Consider the following 12,651-nt stretch of genomic DNA (forward strand, 5'->3'; position numbering starts at 1 on the left):
AGTTCTGTGAAAAAATAGCAGGGTAATTTCCTTTTTCCAGAACCCAAGGGCACACTTCCACTAGAGTAGGGGTGTCGAACTCAATCAGAGAAGGGGCCAAAATCTAAAATCCAGCCTAAATTGTGGGCCGAATGGTTTACTGAACAGTCATAAACTGTCATTGTGATGGAAACGCAGCGGAGTGCAGTGATGACAGCGTGGTGCGGGCCACATTGCAAGGCCTGGCGGGACGGATTTGGCCCGCGGGCCTTGTGTTTGACACATGTGCACTAGAGCAAGAGATCACAGAACTCCTTATTATTATTGTTATCATGTTAATTGTTAACTATCCTGTACCCACCAATGTAAAAGAAGTATGTGTTTATTCGTTTTATCTTTAATCCAGTCCCAGACATGTTCCCGTTTTGCTTTCTCCTGCCTCCCTAATCTATTACCAGTGGATTTCATTTAACCCTCTTAGTTCTTCTCTGATTCTAATATATAATATAAAATAAGGTGCAAAACTTCCATTCTCTGGAACATTTCTCAAACCATTGAGATTTTGCCTCCCGGCAATTGTCATCAATTTGGCTTAAATAAACTATAAATATTCTTACAGGTTGAGACAGCATAAACACATGTTTATGCCATGCTATTTGAAAAATACAATTTAAAATTGAATACATATAATGAACATCATTGAACAAATATACACGACCTTATTAAGTCCTCAAACTGTCTTTTAGATGACTTAGCTCCACATTTACTGAAGAAACAAAAACGTAACTAACGTCTCCATGTTCATACTTTCAATAAGCAATAGAGCTCAATCGTGTTGCAGCACCCACCTATCTTTCTACTTTGCAAATGATCCAATCAATCATCTTTTTGTGCTAACATGCTTGCTCTTCCCACCATATCCGGCTTCATATATTCAAAGAATTGGCAGCACTACGCAAAAAAGGAATTAGCTCCTGAGAGCTTGTGGGATCACAGGTTTGTCTTTCTCACCTTTCAAACTTGTATTTCAAACTTGTATACCTATTTCACAATGTCCAAAATTGAAAATGCAATAAAGTCAAAGGTTCGATTCCCTCTCTCTTCGCCCAGAAATCCTGGGAAACTCCAGATTTGGAGAGTGGCCACAATCCGGCCACCAGGAGAGGAGGCGGGTGTCGCAAAAGCACGCAAGCCCCGCCCCCGCTCTGCTTTACGGCACTCGCCCCGCCCCCTCCAGGTGCCTCCGGAGGCTGAAGCCGGCAAACATGGCCGTCACCTACTCTTCTACCCGGCGGGGCGTGGCTGTCCTGGCAGGGTTGCTGCTCTTGTCCCTCGGCAGCGTGGCCACTAGTCAGTTCGAGGTAGGAGTCAGGGCCCCCCCGAGCGACTGGGCCCCGGGAGGACAGCGTTGTCGGCGCCGTGAGCGCCCCGCCGATGCCCAATACACAGAAGCCGAGGGAAGCCTCCCGGAGTCCCTTCGCCTCTTACTGGGCTGCCGCCGGGGATGCGGGGAGGGTGTCTCCGGGCCCGGGGCAGGACACTCGCAGTCTATTTCAGCCTTTAAAAAAACACACAAAAAAACAACGAGTGTAAAGAACCAAATTCCGGGAGAGGGGCGAGGATCCGATCCCTGGCGCCCAGGGTGCATGCCCTGCCGCTGACAGGCGCGCTCCGAGCGCAGCCCTTCCTGCTGTTACACTCGGCGCCGCTGGGACGGGGGGCGGATGGGTACGGTGTCTTGGTTTTGACTCGCAGGACGTTCTGGCCTCTTAGAAAGCTTTCCCTGCCTCCTGCACTCTGAGAAGAAACACCTTCCCCAGGTCTGCAGTCTTGATCTCTAGCATCATTTCCAGGCCTGCGTTTCAGGCTAGTGAAGGGGCCCGTGTAGTCCGCAGGCATTTGAAAGTCTGTGTCCCAAGTAGTGTCTCCTGTCTGCTCCCAAATCTTAGGGATTGCTCCTAAGCTGGAAGCCTGGGGCTTAAAAATAAAATAAAATAAATAAACACCTCCCTTGATCCCACTTTTTAATCAAAACTAAGTTCTGTGTGCTGAACTTTTAAAATTGCTTTTACCTGTTTAGTTCCACTGGCTTAATGCAATCCTGGTAATTTCCTGCCTAGACTAGTGCAATTACTGCAATTGCTTTATCTTGTTTTCTCCCAGGCTTCCAAACTCCCCTCACTTAGTTGCTAGATTAGTCTTCATAAAACGTAAACCTGATCAGGTTATTCTTCTGACTGAATCTTTCCCAGTGTATGCTGGGAATAAAGTTAACATCATGCTCTGGCCTCTGTCTACTTTTCCAGCTTTCATATTGGAACCCATTCTGCCCACCACCTCAGAACAATGAATTTAGATCAGTGAACTGCAAACTTTAAAAGGATATTGAGCATGCACTTCCTCTTCTCTTCTCTTCTCTTCTCTTCTCTTCTCTTCTCTTCTCTTCTCTTCTCTTCTCTTCTCTTCTCTTCTCTTCTCTTCTCTTCTCTTCTCTCTCTCTCTTCATAAACTACTGCTAATTTATATATTCAACATTTATAAAGCATATTTTTGAGGTAATATGAATAAGAGTTCTACTTTCCTCCTTTATTCTACTGGATTATCTTGTATACTTCATTTTGGATGCCATTACTCTTTTTCTTTTTTTCCTTTTGATTGTTACTGTGCTTTTTCACATTTCCATGCTTTATACCTCCTGTTTCTTCTGTCCCTTTAGTAAGATGCAGTAAATGCATAACCTCTGTAGAACCTTCCCCTATCCCTTTTCTTTGATATTACCATTGAAATTTGTACATTAAGCTTGCGTAGCATTCATCGATTATAACTCATGTAAGCTTTGTTTTATCAATTATTCCATCATTTTTCACTTGGAGTGCCATGGCTCCCTAACTAGTCCATATCAATGGTCAGCAAACTCATTAGTCAACAAGCCAAATATCAACAGTACAATGAAAGAAATTTCTTTGAGAGCCAAATTTTTTAAACTTAAACTTCTTCTAATGCCACTTCTTCAAAATAGACTCGCCCAGGCCGTGGTATTTCGTGGAAGAGCCACGAAAGGGCCAAAGAGCTGCATGTGGCTCACAAGCCGCAGCTTGCTGACCACTGGTCCACATCAAGTCATTCTCTTTCTTCCCTTCCCTTCAGTCTATTCTCCAGGTTACAGCCAGAATAACTTTTAAAAATGCAAATCTGATCATGTGGCCCATGTACACCTTAACATTACTCTAAGAATAAAGGACAAAACCTCTATTATGACTCCATATACAAAGCCCTGCATACTTTGGCCCCTACCCGCACCCCCAGTTCTCTCTCTCAAACTTTTAGTTATGCTCATCTTTTTTTCAGTTTCTTAACACCTTTATGCCCCACCTGCCATTAGGGCCAATATTCCCTTTGTCTGGAACTGTCTTTCCTCTTTTCTTCTTTTGGATTCTAACCCAAATGTCACTTCTCTAGGGAAACCTTCCCTAAACCTCTCCACATCGTAACCCCCAGATTAGGTCATTTCCCCTTCTTACACTCTTTCATGATACTGTTTATCTTACCTTGATAGAATTGATAGGTTGTCATCTGCTTATTATGTCTAGAAAATTGGATAGTAACCTGTTTGGAGGCAAGCACTCTGATTGTTTTTGCCCAACATTGTATTCTGAGCACTCGGGACAGTGACTGGCACATGGCGCCCCATGAAGTGATGAGTGAATGAATGAATGAATTACATTATAATGTAATGTGCAGCTTGTCTTCTGTATTGAACTCGGATTCTTGAGAGAAAGCATGCTCTTCAATGATTTTTATATCACTTTATATTACATGGTATCTGGCACATAACTGGTGCCCCACCAATTATAAGTAGAATGAATGAGTAACTTTGCAGTGCCTATATTGTCTAAAAAATCACAAAAGAGTTTTGCTATCTCAACTTTTTCCCTGAAGTCCTAATGATCCAAGAATTTTGTAGCTGGAAAGGACATTCAGCTCTCATTTTCTGCTTGAGGAAAATTACATCTAAAGAGCTGAATGACTTACCCCAGTCTCACAGGTGAGGGATAGGATCTGGGCTAAAACTCAGATCTTCAAATCCCTAAACCAGTGCTTTATATACTATAGCACATTGCTTTTTTAAAAGCATATAGATAGCTGTTGAGAATGGTTAAAAATAAATGTGTGTGTGTGTGTGTGTGTGTGTGTGTGTGTGTGTGTGTATGTCTATTTGTGCACAAACACATTTGAGTGATTTAAAAAAATTTTCATTCCCCCTGAAATTTTCTTGCCAGTTGAAAATTAAAACAACTAACATAAATTATACTATTACTAGGTTCCAGTTACCAATCCTATTATATTCTGTGAGTCTGTGTAACATCATTTTATATAAGGAGAAATGGCGATGCAGAGAAGTTAAACAGCTTTTCTAAGTTTATACAAGTAATAAGTTAATAGGACCCAGATTTGGATCCAGGCAGTTTGACTGTTCTAGTAATACTGCTTGGGAGCAGATCTGAGGTCATTATGGTTTATATTCATTGTCCTTTTAATATACAATATAATAAAAATCATGTTCATTAGGTATCTGGATGCTGAGGTTTTTAATGTTGCTTGCCAGCAAATACAATACAGATTCACTTTAACAGATTAGTGAAGTGATACATGACAGCATGCCAGAGAATGTGCTCAATCAAATATATTGGTAAGTTCAAATGAAGTAATTGGAAGCACCCAGCGCAGAGTACGAATGAATATTGAATGAAATTTCAATAGGAAGGTTATTAATTGTTATGTTTAGAACCAGGATATGAAATAAGTCATTCACAATTGGAAGACTGAATGGAAAACTAGAAGCATATAAGGAAGAAATGACTGGAATAGAAATAAACAGTCCATCCCTAAAATAATGCCCCCTAACAGAAAATAAAACTCTATCGGTCCTTCCTAGAGTCAAAACCTAGCATCTTTATTAACTTACATAATGATAACTTATTGTTATTATAACTGTAAAAACACCATGGATCTTGACTGTCCTTTACCAGTCTTACTCTGGGAAATGTGGCTTTCTTCTAATCTTTTTGCTATTGTTTGACTGCTAGGAACAAGCAGAGCAGTTCTTTAGAAGTGGCCACACAAACAACTGGGCTGTTTTGGTAAGTAAATTCTATGAAGGTATACCATGCTATTCACTTAGATATGTGTCTGAGAAATTTTGTGTAAATAAAAAATTTAAAAATAAAATTTATTATATCATATTACAAATTGGTTCAGACATACATTATACTATTTCTGCTCAAGTTAGGGAACCTGTAGATTCTTTGCTTCTGATGGGTGGTGATTTTGTTTCTAGCTTTTTGGTTTTGGCTAATACAGGTAGTGTTATAGTGAAAAACATTAAATACATATTTTTGGATACTGATAGGAGCTAAATCAAAAGATAAGTATATTTTCAAACTTGATGTATATTGCATATTGCCTCTTAGAAAATTTATTTTAGTTTATGTTCCCATCAGTAGAATATGAGTATTCATTTTCCTGCACTTTTGCCAATTCTATGAATTGCCAGACTTTTGGATACCTATCACTTTGATTTGTGCTTTTTAAATTATAATAGAAGTTGAGCATCTTTGAGAGTTTTACTGTCCATTGCTCTCATCCTTTGCCTACTTTTCAAAATCAGGTTATTGTGTTATGATTGTTTCAAGTTTTTCTTTTAAGTTAGGATTTTATGCTATTTTTCACATATGAAGTTTTACTTTTTATGTAGTAAAAAAATTTAGTTTTTTTTGTTGGATTCTAAGTTGAACATTTATTTTAATAAAAAAAACTTGTAGTTCCTTTCTGTTTGCAGGGCAAGAACATTTATGCTATTCTTAAAACTATTGTACTTACACACTATTAGCAGAGGCATGTGGTAGGAGGTAGGAGGATGCTTGATGGGTAGGTATATTAATACTTGACCCCAATCTCTGTTACTTCTTTTGGAATGGATTCTCAAGAGGGCTGACTTTTGAGATAATGGCATTAGATTTTTCTAGTTATTTTTATATCATTTTTATGAATTTTTTTTTAAAAAATGCCATTCTACAAAGCATTCTACAAGGAGTTTTTAAGTGTAAAACTATTTTGCATTGTTTCTAGTTTTCTGTTCAGTTTAACAGCTTTATAGCAAACACATTATGTACATATAAAACTGTTTTGTATGTTATGTCTATAATTTTCACAACTAAAATTAGGAAGAAATCTAGAGTAAAAGGAATCTTATATAACCCAATTCTGTGATGGGATTATGCACACTCTCTTTGATTTTAAAGAATTGAATCTTTAGAAACAGGAACTTTCTAGAGTCACATAAATTGAGGGTAACTAAGTTGGTTCATTATTTGATTGAATTCCCCAAAGATTTTTTTTCTCTTAAGCTGAGTGGCTTTTTTTATTTAATGCTAGTTATAAAAGATCTCTCTCTCTCTCTCTCTCTCTCTCTCTCTCTCTCTCTCTCTCTCTCTCGATTGGTTTTATTGACAATTCTTTACGTGCTTTGCTGTTCTTAAGCCTGAGTTATGATATTCTCTTTATTTAGGCATCTTTTTATCCTACCTACAGAGAAATAATTCTGTACCTTTGTGATTTATTTTGATTCATAAAAATAACATATTGGTTTTAATACTCTAGGTGTGTACATCCCGTTTCTGGTTTAATTATCGACATGTTGCAAATACACTTTCTGTGTATAGAAGTGTGAAGAGGCTAGGCATTCCTGACAGGTAATTATTCATAATAAAGAGTAACTTTGAACTTCAGTGAAAATCACTCTTAGATGATTGTTATTACATTTGCATTTTTGTGTTGTTTTTAAAAAAGATAAGGAAGCTAAGTTTTTTTGTTTTTGTTTTTTTGTTTTGTTTTTTTTAAATTATTGTTGTTAGGACATACAACCATGTGTAACTTACTTAAGACCATAATGGCAAATTATGTAAAACATCAATCAATACTAAGGTAAACATTTTGATAAAGTACAATTATTTAGTGTCATTTATATAATCATTAAATGCCTCAGTGTGGGGTTTTGACTGTAGACAAGAAAAGACAATTCTGACTGGTTGAAGTAGAAAAGGAATTTATGGAGAGCATATTGATTAGTATGTTTCCCAAATTGATGGGAAGGCTGTAAATAGTCAGAAACAGGGAAGACTGGGTAGCAGAGAAGACATTTCTAAAAACAGACATAAAACCATTCCCGTGATAACAGTGCAGCCGTGAGTTGCTGAAGTCTAGACTCAGCTTCTGTATAGCTATTATACTACCATTGCCTTGGAAACTTAATGTTGGTACTGCTGCCTGCTGCCAAAACCCAACCTTTGTTGTCCCAGCTTCTTAGTCTCTAGCTCTTAATTTAGAGCCCTTGGGAGGATGTGATATTGTCAGCATAGATGACGTGCCCTTGTCAGTGCTCCATGGGGGTAGGTGGAGCACGAAAAACTACGGATGGCCAACAGGTCCATAAAAAGGTGCTAAATATTATTAACCATCCGGGAAATGCAAATGAAAACCATAATGGGCTATCACTTACCACTTGTTAGAATGGCTGTTATTAAAAAAGACATGATAACAAGTATTGGCAAGGATGTGGAAAAAAGGAAACCCTTGTGCATGTTGGTGAGAATGTAAGTTGGTACAGCCACTATGGAAAACAGTGTGGAGGTTCCTCAAAAAATTAAGAATAGAACTACTGAATCATCCAGCAATTTTACCTGAAGGAATTGAAAACACTAACTTAAAAAGATATATCTACCATCATGTTTATTGCAGTATTATTTACAATAGCCAAGACATGGAAATAAAAGATGGTACTGTATGATTACACTTATAAATGGAATCTAAAAAAAAGCTAAACTCAAAGATTGAGAGAACAGATATTGATGGTTGCCAGAGGTGGGATGAATGAAATGGGGGAAGGTGATTTATAGGTACAAATTTTCAGTTATATGATTAACAAACTCTAGGGATGTAATGCATAGCATGGAGGCAAAACAAAACAAAACAAAACAAAAAAACAAACAACAACAACAACAACAAAACACTCTAGAGTCAGATTGCATTAGTTTAGATATTGATTCTGTTATTAAGTTAGACCAGACCACAAAGTCTAGTCTAACTTCAGAAATGGTCAGGAATTATGGTTTGACATGTTGCTTTTGCTTCTTGTTGCTACCAAATCAAAGAAGCAATGCAAAAGATATATGAGAGAAGGATATGAGTAAGTGGCTACAGCTCCCCTCTATTTCCCTAGTTTCTCACCTTTGTGGTCCTGAACCTAGAGAGTGAGAAACCATTCAGGTCAGAGGACTCCAGAACAGTCACTGGGGGGAGCATCCCTCAGAGTTCTCCCCACTGAGACAGAAGGCAATTTTTTGCTGTGCCTGTGGTTCCTACTTACATGTTTTACTTCCTGCTATATCATCAGACTTTTGGTAAACCTGAGAAAGAAAGTGCTGTCTTTAAAAAAAATCTTGGACAAATTACTGACTCTCTCTCAGCTTTAGTGCCCTTGTCTATAAGGGGAAATAATACCTGCATGGGATGAATCTACTTGGTTCATCAGTCTGGTTGGGGGTACAGACTAGATAGGAACAGTATGCTTATTAGTAGGAAAAGGAGAAAGAGCAGATGCTTGCATGAGTCATGTTAATGATAAAACACTGGGATCTGTAACATTCCACAAATTTTTAATGTTGACATATCTAAAACTATTTTTAAGTTCTATCATCGCTAAAGCCTTATTCTTGACTTTCTGTTAAATTGTGTACCATTCCAATATTTATTTTCCTTCTTTAAACTAGTTTTAGTGATTCCTTGCAATTAAGAGAGCCTGACTAGAATAAGATGTGGGTAAAGGGTTAACAACACTCTGCTTTTACAAAGGAATTTGACTTTTGTGCACTTTGTAACTGTTCCCTTGGGTATGTGGTAGAGGTAATCCATATTAAGTAGAACTTAATTTACCTAAGCTGTCAATTTTTCTCAATTATATGGAAGTAAAGGATAATCAAATAAGATCTTTTTTTTTTTTTTTTTTTTAAACTGGCATAGATGGCATTTATTTATTGTTAAAGTATTCTGTTGAGAATCTGGTAGTCTAATGGGAGATTCCTTGTACATAACTTTCTGTCAGCCTTTAAGAATCTTACTTTGTCATTGTTTGCCAATTTGATTATGATGTGTATTGGTGTAGGTCTTTTTGGGTTCATCTTGTTTGGGGCTCTGTGTGCTTTTTGGACTTGTGTGGCCTTTTTCTTCCCAATATCAGGGAAGTTTTCAGTCATTATTTGTTCAAACAGGTTTTCTATTCCTTGCTCAGCTTTTTCTCTTTCTGACATCCCTATTATGAGATGATGTTTCATTTGGTGTTGTCCCAAAGCTCCCTTAGATTCTCCTCCTGCTTTTTAAGTTTTTTTTCCAGTTGGTGCTCTGCTTGTGTGTTTTTTTTCTACCATGTCTCTAACTTGCTGATGGGGTCCTCAGCCTCTTCAATCTACTGTTGAAGCCTTCCATTGTGTTCTTTATTGCAGCTATGTAGTTGCTTAGCTTTATTTCCTCTTGATTCCTTTTCATGTTGGTGACATTCTCATTCAGCTCTTTATAATTCGTAATGAGATGTGTGTATTTGTCATCTAGACATTTGAGTATCCTTATACCCATTACTCCAGATTCTTTTTCTTACAAGTTACTTTCCTCCATTTCTTTTAATTCCTTTCCTTTCCTTTTGGGATTGTATTTTTGTCCCTCCCTTTTTTGCTATAATGTTTTAATTGTTCCTATGTCTTAAATCCAATTTCTTTGCTACCTGGGCTTTTTTTTTTGGGTAGTGCTATGTAGTTTATGATCTCAGTCGTGCAGTCCTGAGCTTGGTGATCTAGTGGAGCCCTCTACTTGATGTATTATATGTGGGTTCTCCTGATGTAGTTGATTCTTGAATGTTAGTTTCTCGTTTGTGGATGAAATCTTGTCATGGATTGTCTGGCAATGTGACTTACCCCTAGCCTCGTTGTGCAAGCTGTTTTGGATGTGATCATGGTTCTGGCTCTTGTGGTCAGGGTTGCCTGAGGTCTCACTGGTATGTGCTCACTGTGAGACGCCGGAGTCCACAGCCTGGGAGAAAGGGGTCTCTGGGCCTGAGGCTCAAGTATTGTGACTTTGGCCGGTGTTATGTGACTCTTGCTGGGGTAGTGTCACTCTGCAACTCACTATGAGGGCCTGGAGCTCCTGACAGGTGCCCTGTAGTCTGCGGTTGAGACAGTGGGACTCTGGCCAAAGCGATCTCCCTCTGCGAATCATGAGGGGGTCCATGAGCAAGCCGCTGGGGATATGGAAATCTCAGGATCATGGCTTAAACAGCGTGACCTTTTCCGGGGAAGCAAGTCCTCAGGAACTCACTTAGGTGTCCGGGAGCAGGCAGCCGGGAGGAGGAAGCCCTCTGCTTAGGGCAGCGTTTTTCAACCGCTGTTCCGTGGCACACTAGTGTGCCGCGAGATGTTGCCTGGTGTGCTGTAGGTGCAGACAAGACAAGAATTTTATAATTTTTCACTATTTTGTTTACTTAATATTTCATAATAAAGTAATTATAAAATACTTTCTTTGTGTTTATTTGATTCCTATTCAAGAGAATTACTTTATATATAGTCAATATAGGCACAGAGTTAAATTTTTTAACATTTTCTAATGGTGGTGTGCCTCGTGATTTTTTTCATGAAACAAGTGTGCCTTTGCCCAAAAAAGGTTGAAAAACACTGGCTTAGGGAGCCATGTGCCCTTGGTTGGATATGTGTGCCCAGTGGTGGCTCACAGAGGCACCCAGGAGCTGCCTGCCTGGGCGACACAGTGTTTGGAGGTTGACAGCTGGGGTGGTGGAAATCCCAGTTCTTTTTGTGGGATCGTGCACCCTTGGTTAGGTACATGAGTGCCCAGTGGCAGCTCACAGAGGCACCCAGGAGCTGCCTGCCGGGTGGAGGGATGCGGGGGTTGTCATGTGCTGGAGTGGTGTCACCGCGGTGTCCGGTGGTCGGCAGCTGGGGGAGAAGTCTGAGTTTCTGCTGCAGGAGCTGTGCGCCCTTGGAGGTGGATGTCCTGGGGTCTGCAGGTCTGTGGGCGAGGCAGCACCACTTTGTCTAGTGTGGCTGCAGGGTCCCAGGTAGTGTCCAAGGCTAGTCTGGGTGGTGTTGATAATGGGTTCCAAGATGGTGTACCGTAGCCTGGGGAGTGCCCGCCTGTCCAGGAGAGCCTGGTCTGCCAGCCCCTGATACTCCTACAGAATCTAACTGTTTCTTACTCTCATACACACACATACACACACATACACACCACAAGTTCACGCACTCCCCTTTCACCCCCTCACTCACACCTTCTACCTCACCTTTGTCCTGCCAGCCGCCATCTTGCTTTGTCCCCAAATAAGATCTTTTTTTTTTTTTTTTTTTAATATATTTTATTGATTTTTCACAGAGAGGAAGAGAGAGGGATAGAGAGTTAGAAACGTTGATGAGAGAGAAACATCGACCAGCTGCCTCTTGCACACCCCTACTGGGGATGTGCACGCAACCAAGGTACATGCCCTTGACCGGAATCGAACCCGGGACCTTTCAGTCCACAGGCTGACGCTCTATCCACTGAGCCAAACCGGTGCTGGCCCAAATAAGATCTTATTAGAAGATTATTCTACAACTATATTTTAGGGTTTATTCTAGGCAAATAAAATATAACTTTATATAATTCTATCTACAATGTTATAATTAATAAAAATAGATATTCAGATATTCATATGTTAATTTTGTGTACTGATAAAGATGGTTGTTTAGTACAGTGGTGGGCAAACTCATTAGTCAACAGAGCCAAATATCAACAGTACAACAATTGAAATTTCTTTTGAGAGCCAAATTTTTTAAACTTAAACTTCTTCTAATGCCACTTCTTTAAAATAGTCTCACCCAGGCCGTGGCATTTTGTGGAAGAGCCACACTCTAGGGGCCAAAGAGCTGCATGTGGCTTGCGAGCCGCAGTTTGCCAACCACTGGTTTAGTAGATTATACTTATTTAAGAAAGTAGTTTAATAGATATTGTCTTTTTTGCATTTCATTAATAATTTAGATGTTTAACTTTTTATTTTATTGATCTTAGAGGGAGGAAGGAAGAGGAAAAGATACACACACACACACACACACACACACACACACACACGCACACCACACCAATGTGAAAGAAAAACATTAATCAGTTGCCTTTGCATATGCTCTGACTGAGGATCAAACCTGCAACCTAAGTATGTGCCCTGACTGGGAATCTAACTCACAAACTTTTGATGTTCAGGACCATGATCCAACCAACTGAGCCGTGGGCTAGATCAGTGGTCGGCAAACTGTGGCTCGCAAGCCACATGCGGCTCTTTGGCCTCTTGAGTGTGGCTCTTCCACAAAATACCACGGCCTTGGGCAAGTCTATTTTGAAGAAGTGGCATTAGAAGAAGTTTAAGTTTAAAAAATTTGGCTCTCAAAAGAAATTTCAATTGTTGTACTGTTGATATTTGGCTCTGTTGACTAATGAGTTTGCCCACCACCGGGTTAGATGTTTAACTCTTACACTAGGTTTTTACAAACTTGTGAACTTGTGAACAAATCTTGTGAACAAATTATT

At 39.5% G+C, this 12,651-nt stretch overlaps 1 protein-coding gene across 2 annotated transcripts in view; it reads left to right on the forward strand.

Moving 5' to 3' along the window:
• Positions 1-1,207: 1,207 nt before the first annotated feature.
• The window catches only part of PIGK (phosphatidylinositol glycan anchor biosynthesis class K), a 78,781-nt gene continuing 67,337 nt past the window's right edge, over positions 1,208-12,651 (forward strand). For both annotated transcript variants that reach the window (XM_036445586.2, XM_036445587.2), the window contains exons 1-3: positions 1,208-1,340; positions 5,067-5,120; positions 6,640-6,731. In XM_036445586.2, coding sequence (XP_036301479.1) covers positions 1,245-1,340; positions 5,067-5,120; positions 6,640-6,731 — 242 coding nt within the window. In that variant the 5' untranslated portion in view covers positions 1,208-1,244. The remainder of the gene's footprint in view (positions 1,341-5,066; positions 5,121-6,639; positions 6,732-12,651) is intronic.

The sequence above is a fragment of the Pipistrellus kuhlii genome, unplaced genomic scaffold (assembly GCF_014108245.1).
Source record: "Pipistrellus kuhlii isolate mPipKuh1 unplaced genomic scaffold, mPipKuh1.p scaffold_m20_p_2, whole genome shotgun sequence".
NCBI lineage: Eukaryota > Metazoa > Chordata > Mammalia > Chiroptera > Vespertilionidae > Pipistrellus > Pipistrellus kuhlii.